Source organism: Arachis stenosperma, chromosome 9 (genome assembly GCF_014773155.1).
Source record: "Arachis stenosperma cultivar V10309 chromosome 9, arast.V10309.gnm1.PFL2, whole genome shotgun sequence".
In the NCBI taxonomy this organism is placed as follows: Eukaryota; Viridiplantae; Streptophyta; class Magnoliopsida; order Fabales; family Fabaceae; genus Arachis; species Arachis stenosperma.
In genome coordinates this window covers 7,891,302-7,914,536 of record NC_080385.1, presented here as the reverse complement: position 1 = coordinate 7,914,536, position 23,235 = coordinate 7,891,302, and the positions used below count along the sequence as shown (strand labels likewise).

Here is a 23,235-nt window from a genome sequence, read left to right as displayed (position 1 = left end):
ACTTGCCCAGGACCGACTGGGAAGGGTCCCAAGAGGTTGACTCCCCACTGCGAGAATGGTCGGGAGGACGTTAACAGGCTTAATTCGGAGGCTAATGCCCTGTGAAAGTTGGCGTTCTCTTGACACTTGACACATTTTTTGACGAACTCCTTGGAGTCTGCCATCATTGATGGCCAATAGTATCCGGCTCGAATTAATTTCCTTGCTAGGGCTTTGCCTCCTATGTGGTGTCCGCAGCAGCCTTCATGGACTTCCCTGAGGACGTAGTCCGTTTGGTCGGGGTGTAAGCACTTCAGTAGGGGCTGGTTAAACCCTTTCTTAAATAGTTGTCCTTGGATGACCGCGTATTTGGCTGCTTCCCTTCTCAGTTTCACGGCGTCCTTTTCATCGTCAGAGAGTTTGCCATTTTCTAGGAAGCTGGTGATGGGGTCTAGCCATGAAGAGCCCATCCTTGACAAATGCAAAGTGACCACCGGCTCCCTCATCATACCTTGGATGAGAGATCGGTTGCCTTCTCCCGGTTTAGTGCTGGCCAATTTTGATAGGAGGTCTGCCCGTGTGTTTCTTTCTTTGGGCACGTGGTGGACCGTGACCTCTTCAAATTTTTAGCTTAAGTTCTTGACTTTTTCCAAGTACTTTTGTAATAACGAGTCTTTGGCTTGATAGCTCCCGTTTACCTGGGAGGTGACGACCTGGGAATCGCTGCATATTTCCAGCCTTGTTGCTCCGACTTCCGCTGCTAGGGTTAAGCCCCCTATAAGGGCTTCGTATTCTGCCTGGTTGTTCGAAATGGGGAATTCGAACCTGATCGACTGCTCGTATACGACTCATACCGGGCTTTCCAGGATGATCCCGGCGCCGCCTGACGTCTGGTTGGAGGCTCCGTCCACGTAGAGCTTCCACCGTGTGCTCGTTTCTTCGGTTGGATCCCCCGTTACTTCTACTAGAAAATCTGCCATTGCCTGCGCCTTGATGGCTTGCCGGGGTTCGTATCGAATGTTGTATTGGGAAAGTTCAATGGACCAAGTCATCATCCTTCCCGCCAAGTTAGGTTTTTGAAGTACTTGCCGGATTCCCTGGTCCGTTCTTACGACAATCTGGTGACCTTGGAAGTATTGCTTTAACCTCCGTGAGGAGGTCAAGAGTGCTAGAGCTAGCTTTTCCAGTTTGCTGTACCTTAATTCTGCCCCTTGTAGGGCTCTGCTTACGAAATAGACTGGTTGTTGAGCCCTCCCTTCTTCTCGCACTATAACTGCGGCCAGGGCTTCTCCTGTTATGGCGAGGTACAGGTATAATGGCTCCCCGTCCTTTGGCTTCCCGAGCACAGGGGGTGCCGCCAGGATTTCCTTGAAGTGCCGAAAAGCTTCCTCGCATGCGGGTGTCCACTCGAACGCTATCCCTTTCTTCATGAGGTTAAAGAACGGTAGGGCCTTTGTTGCCGATGCTCCGAGAAACCGGGATAATGAGGTCAGCCGTCCTGCCAACCTTTGGACGTCCTTGATACAACCTGGGCTCTTCATCTGGAGTATCGCTTGGCATTTCTCCGGGTTGGCTTCTACCCCTCTCTGAGTTATCATGAATCCTAGGAACTTTCCAGCTTCCATGGCGAAGGCGCATTTGAGGGGGTTCAGCCTCATGCCGTGTTGTCGGAGAAACGCGAATACATTTGCCAGATCATTCAGGAGGTCGTCGGGTCGCGTTGTTTTCGCGAGGATGTCGTCCACATAGACTTCCACTGTCTTGCCTATGAGGTCGTGGAATATCCTGTTCATCAGCCTTTGGTATGTTGCCCCTGCGTTTTTTAGGCCGAATGGCATCACCTTATAGCAGAAGGTTCCCCCCGGCGTTATGAACGCCGTCTTGTCTTCGTCTGGTCGGTGCATCGGTATCTGGTTGTAACCGGAGTAAGCGTCCATGAAGCTTAAATAACGGTAGCCCGCCGCAGCATCGACGAGTGCGTCTATGTTAGGGAGGGGGAAACAATCCTTAGGGCATGCTTTGTTAAGGTCAGAGTAGTCTACGCACATTCTCCACTTGCCGTTGTGCTTTTTCACTAGAACTACGTTCGAGAGCCACGTCGAGTAGTCTACTTCTCGTATGAAACCTGCTTCTAGAAGGCTGGCCGTCTGTCTGGCCACCTCCTCCGTCCTCTCCGTTGACATCTTTCTCCTCCGCTGGGCTACCGGGCGTGCTTCCGACTTGACTGCCAGATGATGTGACATAATTTTTGGGTCTATGCCCGGCATGTCGGCTGGTGTCCAGGCGAACAAATCCCTATTGGCCCTTATCATTTCGACCAAGGGCTCCTTCAACTCATGCGGGAGGTTCTTGTTGATGAACGTGAATTTTTCTTCCGTGTCACCGATTATGAATTTTTCTAGGTCTCCTTCTGGTTCCGGCCTGGGTTTGTCGTCTACTCTAGCGTCCAGGTCAGCTAGGAACACGCCGGACGCCTCTTTGGATTTCTTCCTTAGGGAGAGGCTGGCATTGTCGCAAGCGACTGCCGTCTCGAGGTCTCCCCTTATGGACCCTATAGATCCGTCATCGGTAACGAACTTCATGACTAGCAGCTTCGTGTTGACTATCGCTTCAACATCGTTAATCGTCTTCCTTCCCAGGATGATATTATAGGCGGTAGAATCTCGGAGGATCACGAACTCGGCCATCGCCGATCTTCGGCCTTGAGCCTGTCCCACTGAGATTGGCAGAGATATTACTCCATCAGGTTTGATGAAGTGGTCGCCCAATCCGATGACCCCGTGTTGGTGAGTCGTCAGATCGGCGTCCCTTAGTCCCAGCGCGTCAAATACGTTGCGGAACATGATGTTCGAGTCAGCCCCTGTGTCGACAAGGATGCGTTTGACGAGACCGGTTCCTACTCTGGCCGTGATGACCATGGGAGGGTTTTCCGGGGCGTCGTCGAACCATTGGTCTTCCGGGCCGAAAGAAATGGATGGAGGCTTCTTAGAGTTTCGCACCAACGAGGAGGAGACCGCCAAGACCTTAGCATCTTTCTTGTGCGCCGATCGTGACCTTGGCGCGGCGTTTTTGGCCGTCACCACGTTTATCACGGTGAGGCCGTGGTCTCTGTCTTCTGGCTCTTGTCGCCGCTTTGCCGAACGGATTTTGCCTTCTTCGTCTTGGTCGCGATAACGCCTCCTCGGCTCCCTGATAAGATGGGAGAATGCCGCTAGCTTACCTTCCCTTATCGCTTGTTCTAGCGCATCCTTCAGGTCAAAGCAGTCCTGTGTTTGGTGACCGTAGCCTTTGTGGTAGTCACAGTAGAAGTTCTTATTTCTTCCCGTACGGTCCTTGAGTGGTTGGGGCTTCGGCAGGATTCCTTTCTCGGCTATTTGCTGGTAAACTTCCATGATGGGAAGAGTGAGCGGGGTGTAGTTGGTGAATTTCCCGACCCGGGGGAACGACCTGGGTGCCTTGCTTGGCGCCTCTTCTCTGGCTTGTTCTTTTAGTCTTTCTCCGTTACCTTGTTGCCGAGGTTGGTTGTAACCGGACTGCCGTTTATTGGCAGCCACGACTCGGCTGAATCCTCCTCGTTTATATACTCTTTGGCTATCGTCTGGATCTCGTGCATCGTCCAAACTGGTTTCGTGGTAAGGTGTTTTCGAAAGTTCTCGTTGAGGAGGCCGTTCGTCAGGCAAAGGCTGGCCACCGAATCGGTTAGGCCGTCGATTTCCAAACATTCGTCGTTGAACCGATCTAGGTATTTTCTGGTCGGCTCTCCCTGTCTCTGGGTTACCCCCAGAAGGTTGATCGGGTGCTTTGCCTTTGCTATTCGTGTTGTAAACTGGGCCAGGAATGCAGCGTCGAGCTTCTCATTTGATTGGGTCAGCTGCTCCCGGAGAGTCTCAACTTCACCCTTAAGCTCATTATTAGCCTTCCCAGCTGATTCCAACCTCCTGCGAAGGGCCTCCATCCCGGATAGTTCAAACTCGGCTTTCCGGGCTATCACTGCGCCGCGCAAGAGGGTACGGTACATCGACCTCGCTTGCCCGGCAAGGGACGACTCATGAAAATGCTCCTCAGTACCGGGAATCAACTGGGAATCAATAAAGCTCCCGGCATCAAAATTCTTCTCCATCACAGTAAGAACCCCTTCAGGGCTGCTAGACATCTTCCTCTTCCTCTTCAAGCTTGGAACCTCCTCCACATCTTCATCGGCAGCAGGGTTGGACGTCGACCCCCCAGTACCAACCACTTCAAGAATCGGGGAAGCATGAATCGCCGTGCCGCCAGGAACCAAGGTATCCTGAGCCGAGGTGCCGGTCTTCTCGACCGTGGCCCCTTGCTCGGAACTGGCCTTGTCCTCCGGAGCAGCAGCAGATTTTTCATTACCTCCCTCATCGTCACTTGCGCAAAGGAAGGTTTGGAACAAGTTAGGGAGACCCGTGATCTTGGCAGACATCCCCACTGGAAAAAAGGAAGAGAGGTCGGTTAGTCGCAACGAATTGTTAAGAAATGCAAGAATCTAAGATACGAAACAAGTAAAGGCTTCTCACAAATATAATTACGACCGGCCTCCCGATCACCCATGAGGAGGTGAGGATTCACATGATTCCTCCCAAAGACTGCCATCAACACATCGGCAATCTTCCTATCCACCGCAAACATGCCCTTATAAGATACTTTAACAAAAGCATTGGACCCTGCCCCGAAGCTCCAATAAGTCGGGATAAGGCGTGCTCCCTCCAGCGACAACCAAAAGGGATGACGACCTTTAACAGGGCGGACCTTGAAGTATTTATCCTTAAAACCGTGATAGGAGTCCTCAAACAAACCAAAAATCCTCCGACCTTGGGCTGACCGGAAGGACATGAACCCATTCTTATGTTTCCCCTCCTTCGAAGGGTTTGTAAGGTTGAAAAAGAAAAGAAAAACATCTACAGACACCGGCAGCTCGAGGTATTCACAAACCATCTCGAAACAGCGGATTGAAGCCCAGCTGTTCGGATGCAACTGCGACGGCGCCACGGAAACCCGACCTAGAAGCGCCATTTGGAAGGCGGAAAATGAAATACGAACCCCAACTTGAGTAAACATGGATTTATAGAACCAAATCCAATCGGCGACTCGGGGAGCGTTGAAATTAAGCTCGTACAAGCGCTCATGAGGAGCCGGGACAAAGACGTCATAGTTGGCTTCCTCATCGGTCCCTCCGCACAAGTACTCGGCCTGACGGAACTCGGTGAGCTCCTCCTCGCCCATTTGGTTAGGAGAGTCCTTTACGTCGAAAACGACCCAGGCGTAGGGATCGTACGCCGCGGGAGAAGGGGAAGCCCAGGAGGTCGTGCGAGCCATACCTACATGGGGGGGACCACCCAGTCAGTCTAAGAGGCCGGTTGCTCGGGGCGAATATAGATACTACCCCCACTACTCCTCAACTAAGACTAAACACAGTTAAAAACATAAAAGCCCCAAACAGAACCTATCCTGGAATGGTACCTCCCCCAACACATCTAACCAACATCGAAAGGCTACATAACAACAAAAATCTAACAGATACAAGTAACAAGCACAACATAAAAGGGAAAGGATTCGAGAATTACCTGAATTGGTTATAGGAGAAGGAGGATGAAGTTGTAAGAGAAGAAGGATGAAGGGGGGACGTATGGGAGCACTACAACAACGTTCTGGAATTTTGGGGAGGAAGTAGCACGAAGATAGAAGAAATGAGAGTATGCAGAAACACAGAAGCATAAAACCAACTGTTTAAAAACTGCCTCCCAAGAAGCGCGAAAAACCTGGGGGCAAAATAGTCTTTGCGAACAGGGTTTTTTCACCCCATTATGAGCATTCAATGCTCGGCGCAAGGAACGAGGCGCCAGAAACGGTTGCTTATGCAACCAAGAGACACGCGCATTGGGGGCATGTCCCTCCGACGAGCGGCCGACCTGACGAGAATGAACGAAACGCGAGACGACACGCCATTGATAGCTCCCACGACTACCACTGGCGCGTGGGGGCACTGTTACGGCCTGGCCCAAACCACTCGCGGATCGGCCCGACCCACTGAGGACCCAACCCGAACGGTCGGGCGCGTACAACCCACTTCGCGAACCGGACACGCGTCCCTGACAGCTCTCCACTGCAGCTGTGAGGAAGTTTCGAGGAAGGTGGGCCTGTCCTTGCAGGGCCCACCTCTGACACGGTATAAATGGGGAAGGACCTGCCCTTCCCCCAAGGTACGTCACTTTTCCATCCACCATTTCCCCCGCCTGCACACTAGCTGACTAGAGCGTCGAAGTGTCTTTGCAGGTGGCACCCCCTCTCTCCTTCACAACGGGAGCTCGGCTACGCGACAAATCCGGACCTAGTACAACCGCGATTGAAGCGTTCTCACCCCATCCCATAACTACCCGACCTGTCCGGCAACCGACAACCGAACATCAACGAAAGGAATTTCGACCATTTCATTCTTGATAGCGTTCAAAAGAACCAACACTATCTATAGCTTTGTTAAAAAAAAAATTATTTCCAACCATATAGTCATATACACCAAATAGTGGAGACAAATCCAATCAACAATTTTTTTGGGTGATCCTTGCTCAATGGTACAACAATCCAATTTTTGAAATGCTCCTTTATTGTTCTTGGTAATGTCTAAAGACGCTTAGCATCAAATATTCAAACACATTATGCATGTCAAAAAAATTCATAAGCAACAAATAAGTGGGGCACACTTTTAACATTTTTATTATATGATATACAGACAATAAATCGGTTTAATAATATTCAATTTACTCAATTTTTTTTTAGTACTAATTCTACTATCTAAGACTAAATAATTTAACTCTTAGTGAAATTAAGCATCTCCATATATACATCTTTAGTGAAATTCTAGCTAGATATATCTTCTAATACTATTTTTATCCGCAATACCTGCACAAAATTACAAAAAAATTAGTAGTAAAAACACATTTTTTATTATATTTTCACACCATAGTGTCTTTTGTTTTCCTTATTAACTTTACTGATTATAAGACACCATGAAATTAATTTCACAGTTATAACTCTCATTGATAAAGATCTTTCTATTCTATTCTAAAAACTACATCTTTTTTTCATAACAGATCTATTATTACTTAAACAAGAAGGCAATATTTTGAATCACTACATCACCTACTCTTTAACCTCCAAATTTTTTAAGACTTTAAATTATGTCTCATCTAACTTAAGCAATACTTCGTTCATATATATTTAGCAAAACTATTAAACAAATTTTAGTGCATAACATAAAATAACACTACAAAATTTTAAAAGATGACTTATCCAATCAATAAAATATTTTGTGCAAAAAATGTTTGATGCTAGGAAACAGCAAGAATTATTAAAATAAAAAACGAAACAATACAAGTTTCAAGCAAAAAGTGTTGATAAAGAGGTTGAAGATCTTGACGAACAAATTCACCTTATTATTGAACAAACAAAAATCATCCAAATGAAAAGGATCAAGTTGAATAAGGACTTGGAAGAATGTGATGGCAAAAGGAGGAAACTAACAGATGAGGATAAGAATTGGGTAGCTGAAAGCAAGGAGCTGATGCTGACAATTAACAATTCTAAAGTCTCTTGTGCATCTGAAACATCCAAGCAGGAAAAGTTGAAGTTTGAAATGGGAAGGTTTTCGAATATCCTTTTCACAGAACTCAATAAGAAGTTAAACAAGATCAATGTTGTAGCAGGAGTTTTAAAAAGGTGTTTTCACAAGTTGCTTTAACAAGGTGTTTTAATGTTTGAATCTTTGAATGTAAATATACTTGTAATTAATTTTTTTAAACAAATGACATAACCATTAAAATCTATATACATCTATTATTATAATCAATTAATGGAGACTAAGATTTTTAAAATTAGACAAAATCAAGGATATTTTTAGTAAGATAATATAAATAGAATGTTTATTAGTAATTCAAGAGTGCGTAATTAGTTCCTCCAAGATGCTAAGAAGCTATAATTCAATGGCGTAGTCTACTCATCTTCACCTAAAAACCTCGAACTCTAATCTCACTCCTAGCTTAAAAAAAAATCTCTCTATAGACGGGCACGGTCAAAATTTAAATCTTGGGATAAAAAAAAAAAAAAAACTACCGTTAGGGAGCCAATGGTACTCATCCCAAAAAGTTAAACTGATTTTGAGATTCACCAAGGATCAAACTCTTGATCTTTCGGATCTAGAACTCTATCATCATGTCATGAAACTACTCATCCCAAAAGTTTAATCTGATAGAAAAATATAACACTAATGGTCTTTAATATTTTCTAAACCTTCATTGTACACATTATATAAAATTTCCATTGGTTACCTATACTTTCTCAAAAAATAATTTAGTTGCCACGGGCTTCGTCATGACCACCATTGTCAAAGTTGCTGGTGTCTTCTTCACTTTCAGTCTCCTCCGTATCAGATGGGGATACTATCTGCCCATTTTGAATCTCCTTGAAAGCTCCAAGCCTACTTAAATCAATGTCAGGGTACAAAATGGAAACTTGCGACCTGCAATTTTCAAACGACCAAACCAACTGAATTGCCGCCTCCGTAATCAGCTCACTCTCTCTTCTTTTCCAATAAGATTCTCTCTGAGCTCCTACATCTTTCTCATCTTCAAGTTTCTTTTCGGTTTCTTTCAGCGACTTTTCAGTTTCCTCATATTTACTTCTCCAAGAAGCCACCTCAGAATTCAAATCCTCAACTCTTTTCTCCAACGATTCAACATGTGAAACCCTCTCCTCCATTCTTTTCAATGCTTCTTCAAACTTTGCATTTTCTTCTCTTGCAACTCTTAACTCTTCCTCTCTTTCCCGTTTGGCCGCTTCGAACTTCATCTCTGCGTATCTCGCAACGCTCACTGAACGAAGACCTTGAACTTGAAGCCAACGACAAAGTGCCGAAACATCAAGGTCTTTTGTTATGGAATGATCATATGGATACAGAATATGATTGTCCACAAACTCTGTTATTTGGAGGCGTTTCGCTGATGCATCGAAGTGTTTTAGCAACTCCAGAGCAACTTCAGGATCATCCAAGGAGGGAATGGCAATTTTATCATGAGTTTGTGCAATAGAAGTAGAAGCATTTTCAGTTGGAACCTGGTTCAAATGGATATCTTCTACTCTTTTGCCTTTAATCTTCGAACGGGAAGAAAGAGAAGTTACCATAGCTAAATTTGTAGCTGGGGTTACTCTTTCAGGGTTGGCTTCAACCTTTGCCTTCAAGTGACGGCGGAGTTCTTTAAGAGGCAACTTAGGAGCCATGATCACTGCAAAAAATAGATCAAGGTAGTTGATATGTGTTTGGCAAAGTTAAACATGTGTTGTGAAACTAACTGTCACAACTTGATAAGAATTTTATCAAGGGTTATGTTAGGTATACACCAAAATCAGCTATCAAAGTTAGCCACCAGTATAAAATACATGTTGGAATACAAATACACATTGAAAATAAATTAAACTACACATGTATTTATACATAAATATATTGGTGACTGATTTTAATAGCTGATTTTAGTGTACAAATAACATTTTCCTTTTAAGTAATTAGATTAATGACAGAAAATCAATTTGATTCACGACTCAATGACCAAACTGCACATGTGTAAACTTAAAAAGACCAAATTGATTATTAAATGAAAACTCTAACACTAAATTAAGTCTTATCTCATTAAAACACTTTTCATTTATTTATAATCGGGTAATGTGAAAACTAATTTCCTTTAGATAATTTAATTAAAAAGAAGAGAAATATAGAGCGAAGGTTGTGATAGTTATCTCCATGTGATTTCAAGGATTCAAGGTTATAGGTTCAGATATGAAAGTAGCCACTAATATTTTTATTAGATTAGTGCTGTGTTACATGATAGCTTGTGATGCAAGTCAAGTCAGAACTAGAAGTTAGTTAGGATGTTTGATTATTTGTTGAGCCCACGTGACTTCTAGTTATAGTTAGTTATCAAGTGGTTGATTCTGTTACTTAATTGTGTTGCTCAGAATTGTTATGGAGGTTGAATATAAATAACCGAGGTGAACATTTCTGTTAAGCAGTACATTTCATCAGCATAATGAATGACAGAAAGGGATTGCTTAAAGGGAACTCACCGCCATGCGAAGGTATACTGGAATTAATGGTTTGAGCATGCTCAATCATTTCTTCTTTGTGTAGCTCTTGCAGTTTCTTAGCATCTATGTTTTGTTGTCCAAGATTTTTCGTTTGTTCTGCATTTGGTTCCTTTTGCTTTTCTTTGTATGGTTCATCAGCAGTCATATCACGCATGTTATGATGAACTTCTTGTAGTTTTTCTTTCAAATCTTTGACCTCTTCCATACCATTTGGCTGATCATAATAATTTTCAATTGAAATGTCCTTGGACACATTTTTATTGACTGAATCAATAGATAGAGGGGGTCCAGCTTCAGATTCAGTTGGTGATTCTAGATTTCCTTTGCCTTTGACCTGCACAATGTAATTGCAAAATAGGTATAAAATGATTCTACCTGTGTTTGTAATTATGGCATGTTTTGAGTAACAGGAATGAAGTCAACAAAGCTTTTTCAATACTTTTCTAAGAACTCAAGATCATAAAAGTTTCTACCAATAATGTTATGAAACGGTAAAGAATTATGGCAGAGTGATATACAACTATTTTTCTAACTTTATTGACTGATAAAACTATTTTATAATGTCAGAGTGTCGGTATATAAAAATTAATGTCTCACATAAAATAAAAGAAATTCTTTTGACTTACTATGTTGTTCTCCTCATGGCTTTCTCCACCACTAGTCTTGTTTTCATTGGGAGCAAATTTCATCTTCTCTTCTGCATGAAAATTATCTGAACTCTTAGTATTTGTACTGAATGGTTATTGAAGATGTATAATAAATTTTTTTTATTAAGTACATATTGAAAAAAATATTCAATGTGTACCTGCACCCAGTACATTGCTCTGCTTCTCATCAAGTCTTTCTTTCTTCAAGTATTGAGGTGGAGTCTGGACATGGCTGTCACTGTGATTTTGATATCCATGTGGTGCATGTAACTGCTGCTTTGATGATTCCTCCTCCAAGTCCTTTTTCTTCTTATCTAATTCCAGTAAAAATCTTTGCAATTCAGATTCATTTATGATTTGAACACCACATTCTTTAATAGTGATGGAGTCATCAGCTTCCCTGGTGTCCGTTGCAACACTGAACTCAAGATGAAAACTTGTCCCATATTGTCCAAGAATTTTGTCAGTGAGGAATGGATCATACCATATATATACAATATCCGAGTTCAATTCACTTATGGTTATGTCCTCCCACGAAGAATTCTTGCCTCCTGCAAAGTTGTATTCGCATCGGATTTTGGCACCGTGCATCTTCATTCCATGAGGCGGTGAAAGAACCACTGAATAGATAAAGCCAAGAAAGTTGGAAGGAGAGTCAGGGAGTTCAATTGTTATGGAGGAGGATTTCTCCGTCTTATATGCAAATTGCTCTGGGATTGTGTCTCCTGGCAAGCAGACCTCCACACTATTGTAGTTGTAGCTATGGACATCGGTTGCATAGCTTCTTACCGTGACATTGCTAGATACAGCACTCACCATTGTTGAATGGATGCTTTCCATGATTGAATGCAATGTGTGTCCGGCCGACAATTTCAAGCTATTATTGAAGGAGATGCGTTTCGTCTTTCCCACCATCTTTGTTGCCAGAGTGTTTAGAGCTGATACAGACTCCAATGAGATGCAGTTATCGGCTGAGAACTCCTTGACAGAGGATGGAAGCTCAGGCAGTGTCTCAAGAAACCTGCAATCCTTTAGGGACAAAATTTCCAACTCTTGAAGACGCTTGATGGATGCAGGCAACCTGGTCATATTGCTTCCATCTAGCCTTAACTCGCGCAATTTCGATAAGGCATCAATGTTGTCAGGGAATTCAAGTAAGTGATTACAATCCTTCAAATGTAGTATTTGTAGAGATGATAAGCCGTTAAACAGTTCTTGCAACTGATGCTTCTCAATTACTAGTTCACTGTATGAATGCTTCAACTCCTTGAGCGATTTTAGGGTTGATAACTGCTTTGGAAGATGCTTAACTCTTGAACCTTCTAAATTGAGGCATTTGAGCTTCTGTAGCTGCCCAATTGATTCGTCCAGCTTTTCAACCTTTGTGTTACTCAAATCCAAGTTTTCAATTAAATCTGATGATACTGCAAATTCATTGAGATTTGAGCAGCCTTTGACACTTATGTGCTGCAGAGACTTCAGATGCCTTTTGGCCTTAACACACTGCAAATTTGTGCACCTATCCAGTATCAAAGAAACAAGTTCGTTGGAGGAAAATACAGATGAATTAAGAGTAGGCAAAGTCTCGCAGCCAGAGAGATTCACCCATTTGAGACTTTTAGCCTCAGACAAATCTGGAAGCTCTTCTAACTCTCTGCATTCACTTAAGTCAATCCCTTCTAAATTATGGAGTTCCTGTTCCAATCACACAAGGAGCTGAGCCAAAAATCTTCATATTTGAATTTAATAAAAAAAGAAAATGTGATACTCATGAGTATGTATGTTTATATCTTTACCTGCTTCTCATTCCAAAGTTTCTTGACACGGCTGTGCGGCATGTGAATCTCAACAAGTAACTCAGCACAAAAACTTGGTGGAAGAGTGTTGAAAGGGTACTGATGCCACTCAAAGTACCTTAATTTACCAGAAAACGGTTCAAGGTGTGTAGGAAGGATCATCTTACCAGAACTCTGACCCGAGGGGATATATAATTTTAGAAATCTCAAGCTATTCATCCTTTCGAATGTGCCAGGACTCAAACGCAAGTCTTTAATTTTAGACAAATCTAATATTATGCCTTCAACTGTATCAAGACTCTCCTGAAAAACAATGTAACCAAAAAATGCAAAATAAGCTATGATATAATGATATAATATCCAAATAAAAAGGTATGCAAAACAAGAAAGCATACAGATACAACCTGTTCTTTACCTTGTTATCTTTGAGTACAACACGAATTTCTTCAGTATCCCTCAGTCGGCTACGTTTTCTAGGGTCTTTTTGTTCCTTGCGTACGATCTCGTAAGCCATTTCTCTTAGCAAGCCATGCATTTCGATTGTTTTTTTATACGGAATAGTAGTAATCAATGCCTTACATTGAAGGATATCTATTCCTCTTGTCGCTGATAAATCACAGGCATTTAATATGCTTGTGACAAGATCTATCTTTTCTCCATGGAAAAAGAATGCAATGTCAAGAAATATCTCCTTGTCTAGGTCTTCCAATTCATCATAAATCTTTCTAAAGGCAGTATGAATGCGCTGATCTGGATGCTTCTCGAGCTTTTCCAAAGTACTTTCCCAGAACTGAATGCTTTTGGATCGAAGATATGAACCCAAAAGGTTCAGAGCTAATGGAATTCCCCCGGCATACCTAACAACCTTATTTACCAGACTCTCGTAAGGTTTTGGAGGGATGCTTTCCTCAAATGCTTTCAGGCTAAGAAGCTCTATAGATTTTGAATCGTTCCATTGTTGAACTTCAAATATCCAATCAACTCTGTTTTCAAGCAAATGCTTATGTGTTGTTGTTATAATAAGTTTACTTTCTCTACTATGGCTCTTGTACCCTTCACACACTGCTTCTAACAATGGTTGATCAAAATCATTCACATTGTCGAGGATAATGAGAACTTTCTTATTGCTAAGGCTGCTAATACTGAATCCGGTTACATCAGTAGAAATTTCTTCCCTCAATAGCTCTGAGAGAAGCCTTTGAGGCGTATATTCTTTCGCATTTTCCGCATAGCAAACATGGTCATAATGAGGAAAGGATTTTGCAAATAACATTTTAGCAATGGTTGTCTTGCCTATTCCAACCATACCCCAAATTCCAATTACTCGGTGTTGCTTCATGTAGAATTTAACATTTTTACGGATTTCTTCAATTCCAACCAGGCCTGTTGGTACAATGGGGTGCTTTAGAATACGCATTTTCAATACATCATTCACAACCTTTCTGATGAGCTCATGATCGTCCCTACAATGAGTTGAGAAACATAGGATAAACATAACTATGAAATTAAATAGAAAAAGTCTAGACCTAGCAGTTTTATTAAAATTTAGCTAGTACTTAATTGAGAAATTTTACATGATTAGATATAATTTTATACCATTAAAAACATTAATAATGGTTAATTAATGAATATAAATCACAAAATTTGTGAGCTTTCTAATACTCCTCAATTAAATAATCACAAATATTTTAAAATAAAAAACCAGAAATAGATTAATTGTCATCTCAAGTAATTCAACTTTTATTAAAGTAGATTTTATTATTATTTTAATATATAAAATTTTCAAAATTAAAAAAAAAAATATTTTTCTTTAGCCGGTGTTTTATTTCTCTATAGACACTTATTAGTTAGCTAAAGTAACCAAAACAAGATGTATTCTAATTTAATTATTTTGAAACTAAAACTTTATGTAACTTCATTTTTTTAATTAATTTACAAATTTGATCACAAAAATAATACAAATTTATTAAAATACCTTTTTTTAAAAAAATGGTAAGACAATATAGGCAACATTAACCACAGGTTAATAATAATAATAATAATAATAATAATAATAATAATAATAATAAACAAATTTTCCAAATTTATAAATCATGTGTGGTCTCTCAAAACAAAATATAAAAGTCTAAGGAACTAATATTAATTTAGTTAATTAATTTTAAAATTAGTCAATAAAAAAAATAAAAAAGAAACAAAAAAAATAAAAACAATAAAAATATTTAAAATTCAAGTAAAATTAATATCTGAAAGTAAAATAAATTAAAAATAATATAGAGTTTCTCATGATATATACTTACGCATAGTTTTTGGAGTGCCATCCAGAAATATTAGCTGATTTCTTGAGAGCCTGTCTCCAGTTGCTTATCTTGTCTCTGTTGGATTCACTTTCTGCGAGATCTCTTTCGTATTTTGCAAACGCCTTCTCAAAACTCCCACTTTGGTGGCGTATATGTGACGGATCTGTTCTATAGAAAACTGGGATAACAACCTGACCGTGATCTTCCCTCCATTGAATAATCTTGACGAGCTCTTCCAAGCACCACTTTGAGGTCGCGTAGTTTTCTGAAAAAACCACGATGGACATCAGCGAGCTCTCGATGGCTTTCTCGAGTGCCGGCCATACTTCGTCTCCTCTCTGGAGAAGACAATCCATGTATGCCCGGATTGTCTTGTTTTCCAGAGCGCTAAACAGATGGACAGTGAATGTTTCGCGGGTGTCCTCACCTCTGAAGCTGATGAATACATCGTATGTTGTTGTACAAGAAGACGACATATATTATCGTAATGCACCTCTAATTAACTACTACTCAGATGATTGCAGACCTGCATCGCCTTTTAGATCTCTTTCTACTAAGACAAAATCTTTTGATCTCACGGCAGGTCAACCATTGCTAAGGTTATTATTAAAATTTAAAAACAAATATCTTATGTTTACATTAAAATCAATCATTAAATTTATTTATTATATACTTTTATATAAATTATAAATACATATTGAAATATAAATATACGTTAAAAATAAATTAAATTACAGATATATTTATATATAAATATATTGATAATTAATTTTAGTGTATAAATAATATTTTTATATTAAAAATTTTAAATATTTAAAAAATATTATTTACATACTAAAATAAGTTATTATATATACATATATATATATATATATATATATATATATATAACTAATTTTTAGTATGTATTTTATATTTTTATATATATTTTATTTTGATAATTGATTTTAATTGTTAATTTTGATGTAATTTAACATGGTTGTAAATTTTTGTATTAAAAAGTTATATGCACCATGTTTCCTGCATGATCTCTTGTATATTTTTTTATTTTGATATTAAAAACAATTAATAAAAATTTTATTTTTACATAAAAATATAAAAAAAATTTATGTAAATTAAGTCCATTCCTCATATATTGCTCGTAATTTTCAAGTCATCATCTAGTGACACTAGAAGAAGGAAACAAGATAATTACCTACAACCAAGACTGAAAATTAAATAAATAAGACCAAGAACACTTTTAAAGTTTGGGAATATAATGGCCGGCTAACAATTAATTAAAAAATGAAAAAAATGTAACTAAAAGACTAAAAAAAATGAAAGCAGTTGAATGAATTATGGAGCAAAGCACATGACAAGTGCATAACAATGATGTTTGTCCCTGGTCCAGTGTTGAAATACTTTGGTTTTCCCATCTATATATTTATATTTATTTATTATATATTATAAAAATTGATACCAAACATATAATAGAACGAATTTATGCCATATTACTTTTTGCATTTGTATCACATTAGCAATTTTGCATAGATAATAATTTTATAATATAAAAATTAGATTTTTTATAGTATTGATATGTTATTGGATAAAGTATATTTTTTGTCTTTTAAGTTTGGTAAAAGTTTTAAAAATATCTCTAAATTTTATTTTGTTTCAATTTTATCGCAAAAGTTTTCGATTTGCATCAACTATACCCCTGGCCGCTAATTTTTCAAAAAATTTAGCACCAATTTAACAAACAATTTCATAAGAACAACCTTCAACATAAGCAAATCAAGCATAATTTCATACATTTTTGTTAGATTGGTCTTAAATTTTTTGAAAATTTAGCTATCGGAGATATATTTGATACAAATAAAAAACTTTTGGAACAAAATTAAAACAAAATAAAATTTATGAATATTTTTAAAACTTTTACTAAACTTTAAGGATAAAAAATATACTTTATCCTATATTATTTATCATCAACCATTATAAAAATTGAATTAATTTTAATATGCCACTAAACAAAATTTAAAACTTCTTAATCCATTAAATTTAATACATAGCATTATTATTACTCAATTGAATTAAAAAATAACAATTAAATATAATTATTATCTTATTAAAGTAATATATTTTTCTTTGTATGTTTTTGTTAAATAATTATATTAAATCATATACAAATGGCCAAATAAATATTTTGTCCATTTTTTTATAAATTAATCTTTAAATTTAATATTAATTTACATATTATCAAATCCATCCATAAACAATATAAAAATTTAAATTTATACTATATTAATATAGCTAAGTTAGCTCAGGCAGCGACTCACGAGAGAGAGAGACATGCAATGGGGAACTTGAAACAAAATTTTGGGGGTTAGATAGAAGATAATTATTAAAATATTTTTAATATGAATCCCATTTAAAATAAGTTCGTCTAAAACCTCATCTCTCTTATTTGGGTGATATTGCCAAATTTAAAGTCGTTTATCAGAGTCTCGTTCCAAAGAATTAAGGTCAAACTCATCAGATGCAACTCTTTAAATTTTTAAAAGTTGTAACTCATTTTCTTCGTGATTCATTAAAGTATAAGAACTATCTACACAAGTTAATATTGTAAAAGTTATATGTTCTCCGATCCTTTTTGAATATTAGTCCTCTTCTTAAAAAATGCATCAATTCTTTGATTTTTTTTATGATTCTTTTATATAAAATTTTGAATATATATCCTATAAAATATGTAAAAAAGAAGTAAGAAGGACAAATATTAAAATTTATAATATTTATTAAATTTTTTTATCAATTTATACAAATACAATAATATCAATACTTATTGAATATTCTAATATTTTTTATCATATAAAAAATTAAATTAAATAAATAATAAAATATAAAATAATATTAAATTACATAAATAAAAAATATCTAATTTTTTATATTTGAACTCAAAGGTACAATGAGTGTTGCTTATTGAATAAAGAGATGCAAAATGTGAATATATTCAGTTCAGTTTACATTTAACATGTTTTGAATATTTAAGCTAAAAATTATTGTGGAATAAAAATAAGAGATAAAAATTAAATTTTAATATTTTAAATCATAATAAAGTATTTAAGATAATTAAATTATTTTTTATTTTTTAAAAAAATATTACTAATTTTTTTAATAAAAATTTGAATTGTCTCACCTAAACTCTGCCCTAGAAACATGGAAGGATGGAAACATTTTGTTATTTTTCTTTCTTTGCAACTCGACTCACAAAAAGTTTACGTGGGAATAGCATTCCAAAAACATGATTCCCTTGCATTAAGGACATCCAGCAACCATACATAAATGTAACTAAATAACAAAGGAAAGAGTAGTATTAAGAATAGCACTGCCAAGAAGATGAGACGGCCACTGTTAGAATTAAATTAAGGAAAGAATGGAAGGTCAAACACACACACACACATATATATATATATATATATATACCTATTCAATCCATACGCATTAGTGCCATGCCATTTATAAGCAAATCTCCAGCCACATGGCTACACTTTTTATTAGTTATGCTTACAAAGTATAGTCTTTTCTAATAATAGGCTATGCTTTGGACCGCTTTTTATGTACACTTTTTGGTATAAATCCTTTTATAGTGTGTAAGAGATAATTTTTTTTTATAATTTTTTATTTGTTATCAATTTTTTTTTAATAGAGATCACTTTAATAAAGACATTAAAAATATCTTTTTTTAAAGACGATTACATATGTCAAATTATGATAGGATGTTTTAAATAAACCGGTTAATAATATATTTTTTGATAAATCATAATAAAATCGATTTATTATAATAACAATAATAAATTCAATTATTTGTATTATATTTATTAGATCCAATTTAATCCGATTAATTTATACAATTTGAACCGAATTATATTTAAAATGTATTATAAAAAGATAAATATATCCCTAATTTTTTATTTTACGAACATTTAAATCTCTAAAATTTAAAAATACAGTTAAGTCCTTTTTTAGATCAAATTTAGGCCCAGAACCAAAAAAACACGGGTCAAACCCGGGTCCGGATTCAGATTTCAAACTTCTTCCTCCTTCTCTAGGTTGCTGCATGTGTGCTTCGCGCCGCTCTAACACCTCCGAACTTCCAAGAAGACCTTCATCCGCCGCGAACATGCCACTGTCGCCCGCTTCACCGGCTAGGCCGGTTCCTTCTCGTGCTCGCATGACCGTCACGACCGTCGTCGGTTCCGCAATTGTCGGTCTTTCCTTTGCGTTGCTTCTCTGGTTCCATTGCAGCTTTGGTGACACTTCCACACCGCCGTTCGCATCGCCGTCCACCCCGCCATTTGTTTAGCTTCAAGCCCCTTGTACCTGTCCAAGCCCAAACTATATAATGTTTCATATTTTGTTCCCAGTGTGAAACTACCAAGTGAAACTAGTTAGTTTGTTACTTGCAGGATGTCTTTGATCTTCTTTTCCACATGGCCAGAGATCAGATCGAAGAAAGTCTTCGAACCAAGATGGCTTCCTTAAAGGTATCTATATCTTTCGATCTGTAAGTACTTTAGATAGAATTGGCCTGTTTTGATTATTAATGCTTGAAAGTTGAAATATGAAGGAGTGCATGCATCAATTGCAAGATGCTCAGAAAGGGGCTGAAGTTACTTCAGAGGCTACTGAAAGGGAACTTGAGCTTGAAGCACAACTTGTTGAAGCAAGGAGCATTATACAGGAGCAGGTAATGTTTCATACTCTTGCAATTGCAATCACAAGTTAGGAAAATCAAGAACTAACTATGAAAATTGAGGAAGAATAGAATAAATAACCTTGTATCTAGTCAAATGGTTTTTTCTTCCAACAAATCCAAAGTCTTTCTCTTAATCACTATTTTCAATGTAACAACATAGTTTCTTGGTGCTGGTGTGTATGTGAATTTGACAATGCATTGCCTCTCTAGGACTGAGAATTGTGATAATGTGTATTTGCAGGCATCCATAATGTCAAAACATCTTTCCAAGTCTGACCGGCCAAGGTACTCTTAGATTTGTTAAGATCTGTCAAATTATGCATGGATACAGCAAATTAACTTGCTTCAACAACTTTTACAGGGACTCTATCATCCCATCGGCAGCTGAGGTATGTATATTATAGTATGGTTTCATTTTTTTTTTCTTTTTAAAAATATTTTTTCATACGAGAATTCGGTTATAGATTCTTTTTAATAACCAAGACACTCTCAATTCATCAGTGAGATGCTGAGGGTTTTTTTAGTATAAACATGTGGATTTCTTGTGGTTGATTGATAAGTAACCATGGGCAATAATTTGCAATGCGGTATACGTTATTTTGTAAAATGATTAGGCCTCAAACAAACATGATGTTTCGTTTTACGCAGATTTCCGGTTGTTGAGTCTACTATCCTGTTTTACTGCAGTGGTATAGCATAGACTATTCTAGTCGTAGATTTTGCAACTGTAAAATTTGACAGGACATTAATACAAAGATTTTGCAATTATTTTTGAATAGTCTGAAAATATAGAAATAAGTTCATCTTTGAATATAAATTAACCAATGTTCTGTAGAGTGATAAGAAAAAGAATAAAAGAAAAAATAACACAAATTATTGCTGGAATAACCTATCTCGAAAATGATGAACGACAATGATCAATACAAACTAAGAAGTGTATATAGTTGCTATATGTAAAGAATGAAAAAAACCACGAAGAAAGCAAATCAATTCATATCAATAATATAGCAACATCTTGGGAGAAAGCAACAATTCATATCATTGATGACCTTCTATAATTTACTGTGACTTTATTGAAAAGAAAGGCACATTCATTAATTCATATAACAATATTATGAGGTGGATGGATACTAAAAAATAAAGGAAGATGGGAGGAAAATTTCTTGAGAGATAAATTCTCTATTATAAAAAGCTTATTTAAAAATATACAAATAATATATAATGTTCAAAATTATTTTAGGCGAAAGAATCTTTTTCATTCTCCATTCACAGTTTCACATTTAAAAATCAACAACAGGTCACATTCAAAAATCAACAACAGCGGGGAGTGAAGAAGAAGAGAAGAACCGAGGAAGTGAAAGCAGTGCCACTTACCTTCGACGGCGACATGGACAGCGCTCGGCAAGACGACAGCGAGTAGCGACACAGCAGGGAGTGGCGACATAGCTGCGAGCTGCTCCAAGTTCGAGAGAATCCAGGGAGGACAGGGACAGGGGAAGGAGGACGCCGAACTACAAGGGAGGAAGCAGAGGCGCCGACAGAACGGACGGCGGTGGCACCGAGCCAGAACCGTAGCAGGGAGAACTTAGGGTTTTGGTAGGGTGAATTTGACTTGGGTTCAGCGTTCAGGGGATAGTGATATATGGATTCACGTATTGGGGGGTGGGGTGGGTGCTAGGGGGAATGGGTGGGTGTTAGAGGAAAGGGGTGGGTTTGGAAAGTGGACCGGACCATTTCTCAAGTTGGTTTCTAATTAAATCAATTAGACCGGTCGGTCTGGCCGGATTTTAAAATATTGAAATTGGTTTTATTTTGGTTAATTAAAAAATTTTAAAAAATTGGTTCACTTAAAACATTCAATAATGTGACAACACTAGACGTATTTATAAAAAGACATTTTCTGCAATTATATGAGAGCATTCCTTTTTTAATATAAGAAATAAAAAGCATATAAGAGAGATTTACACAAAAATAATACATATAACATTTCGCTCTCTATTGTTACCTTTGTTAAAAGAATTTGTCAACATATAATATTGTGTATCATTCAATTTTCTTTTTAATTTATCGATAAGAACTATGACTTGTTTTTTTTTTTCCTTACCATCGCGCAAGCTAATCAGAGAAAAAAAAGAAGAATTGTTATATTCATTGTGAAATCGTGACATTTTGTGGCGTATACTAAACATTATCTTTTTAAGAGTGCGTAAGTATAAATTATTTGGCGTAAAATGAAAAAATAAAATGTAAGATTCGAGAGCAAAATATGAAAAAAGAAATTATCTATCTATTAATAAATATAAAAATTGGTACAAACTTTAGCTATACAATCAATTTAAATTATTTTATTTTTTAATGATATCATTCAACAATTATAAATAGATTTCAATCGATGAAAATCAATCCATCGTTCTTAAGTAAAAGAATAAAAAAATAAAAAAATATTTATTATTATTATTTAATTAAAACATAAAATATTAATTAAATATAATAAATATATACATTGAAAGTGTGATAATAATAATATACATATTTGGCATATTTATGCATATTGCACATGATTCTTATTATTATTATTTCGTTTATGAAAAAATATAGGGAGACAATGAGTTTAGTGAACAATGTGAATAATAGAATTAAAAAAATTAAAATCAGATGATAATTAATTTAATTAATTTTAATAATTTTGAATTTTGAATTTTAAAAAAATAAAAATTTACAAATGGTGCAGTTACGTATACAGTAACTTTCTTTCTCCGCGTGTGATTTTCGTTCTGCAGAGCCTTTCTCTCACCCATTTTTTTTCTATCTCTCCAGTCCGACGCCACCAAGAACACCAGCCGCCACCGTCGCCGCCACCTAGAACACCAGCTGACGCCGCCCAGCTCACCATGAACGCCCGAGCAGGCACCCCCTTCGCGCATATTGTGTCCCTCGCACACCCTACCAACGCACCAACCGTGCAAGTCCCACCGCAAGCCGTTGCCTCCCGTCGTGTCATTCGTGCGTTGCCCTTTCTCCCACCGATTCGACTCCTCCTCCTCTTCCATCTTTGATCGTTGCGCGTTCGGGTTTGAATTCCACGGAGCAGATTCGCAACCTCGCCTAACCGAAGTTGTCATTGCATGACTGCTCTGTCGTCTGATCTCCTCCCTTATCTTCATGTGTTGGCGTTGACTCTCTTCACCCAGTAAATATGCTAGATGTTCAACTCAGTAGGTAGGTAGATGGTTATTTTAATTCTTAATTGGATTGTTATTTTGTTTGATTTAGTTTAAGTATATACAATTAACAAATTATGGATGGTCATTTCACTAGGTAATCGGATAATTATTTTAATAACTACATGGATGGTTGTTTGATGACGATCCTACGACGGTAATGGGAGAGGAGGCTACAGGAGGTGGACGATGATGGCCAATGAGGGAGCTTCTAATAGCTGGAGAGGTGGAATGATTGATGAAGATGAGGGTGACAGGCAGGAGGAGAAGAAGGAATTTGGATGAATTCCTTAGGTAAATTAGAATTTGGATAGTTACTTTTTTGAAATAATTGTTTGTGATTCTTTTTTTCCTTGTATTGGGCCAAATTCAAAATTCATTGTTTACATGGTTAAAATTCTTCATTGTCGG

The 23,235-nt window shown here is 37.5% G+C and overlaps 1 protein-coding gene across 1 annotated transcript; it reads right to left on the bottom strand.

The window, feature by feature from the left end:
* Positions 1-8,232: 8,232 nt before the first annotated feature.
* LOC130950550 (disease resistance-like protein DSC1) lies at positions 8,233-15,459 on the bottom strand. The gene is made up of 7 exons (XM_057879075.1): positions 14,872-15,459; positions 12,990-14,037; positions 12,575-12,877; positions 10,937-12,473; positions 10,758-10,828; positions 10,111-10,465; positions 8,233-9,275 (listed from the first exon to the last, which is right to left on the bottom strand). The coding sequence occupies exons 1-7, from the start codon at positions 15,345-15,347 to the stop codon at positions 8,344-8,346; spliced, it is 4,722 nt and encodes a 1,573-aa protein (XP_057735058.1). The 5' UTR covers positions 15,348-15,459; the 3' UTR covers positions 8,233-8,343.
* Positions 15,460-23,235: the final 7,776 nt, after the last annotated feature.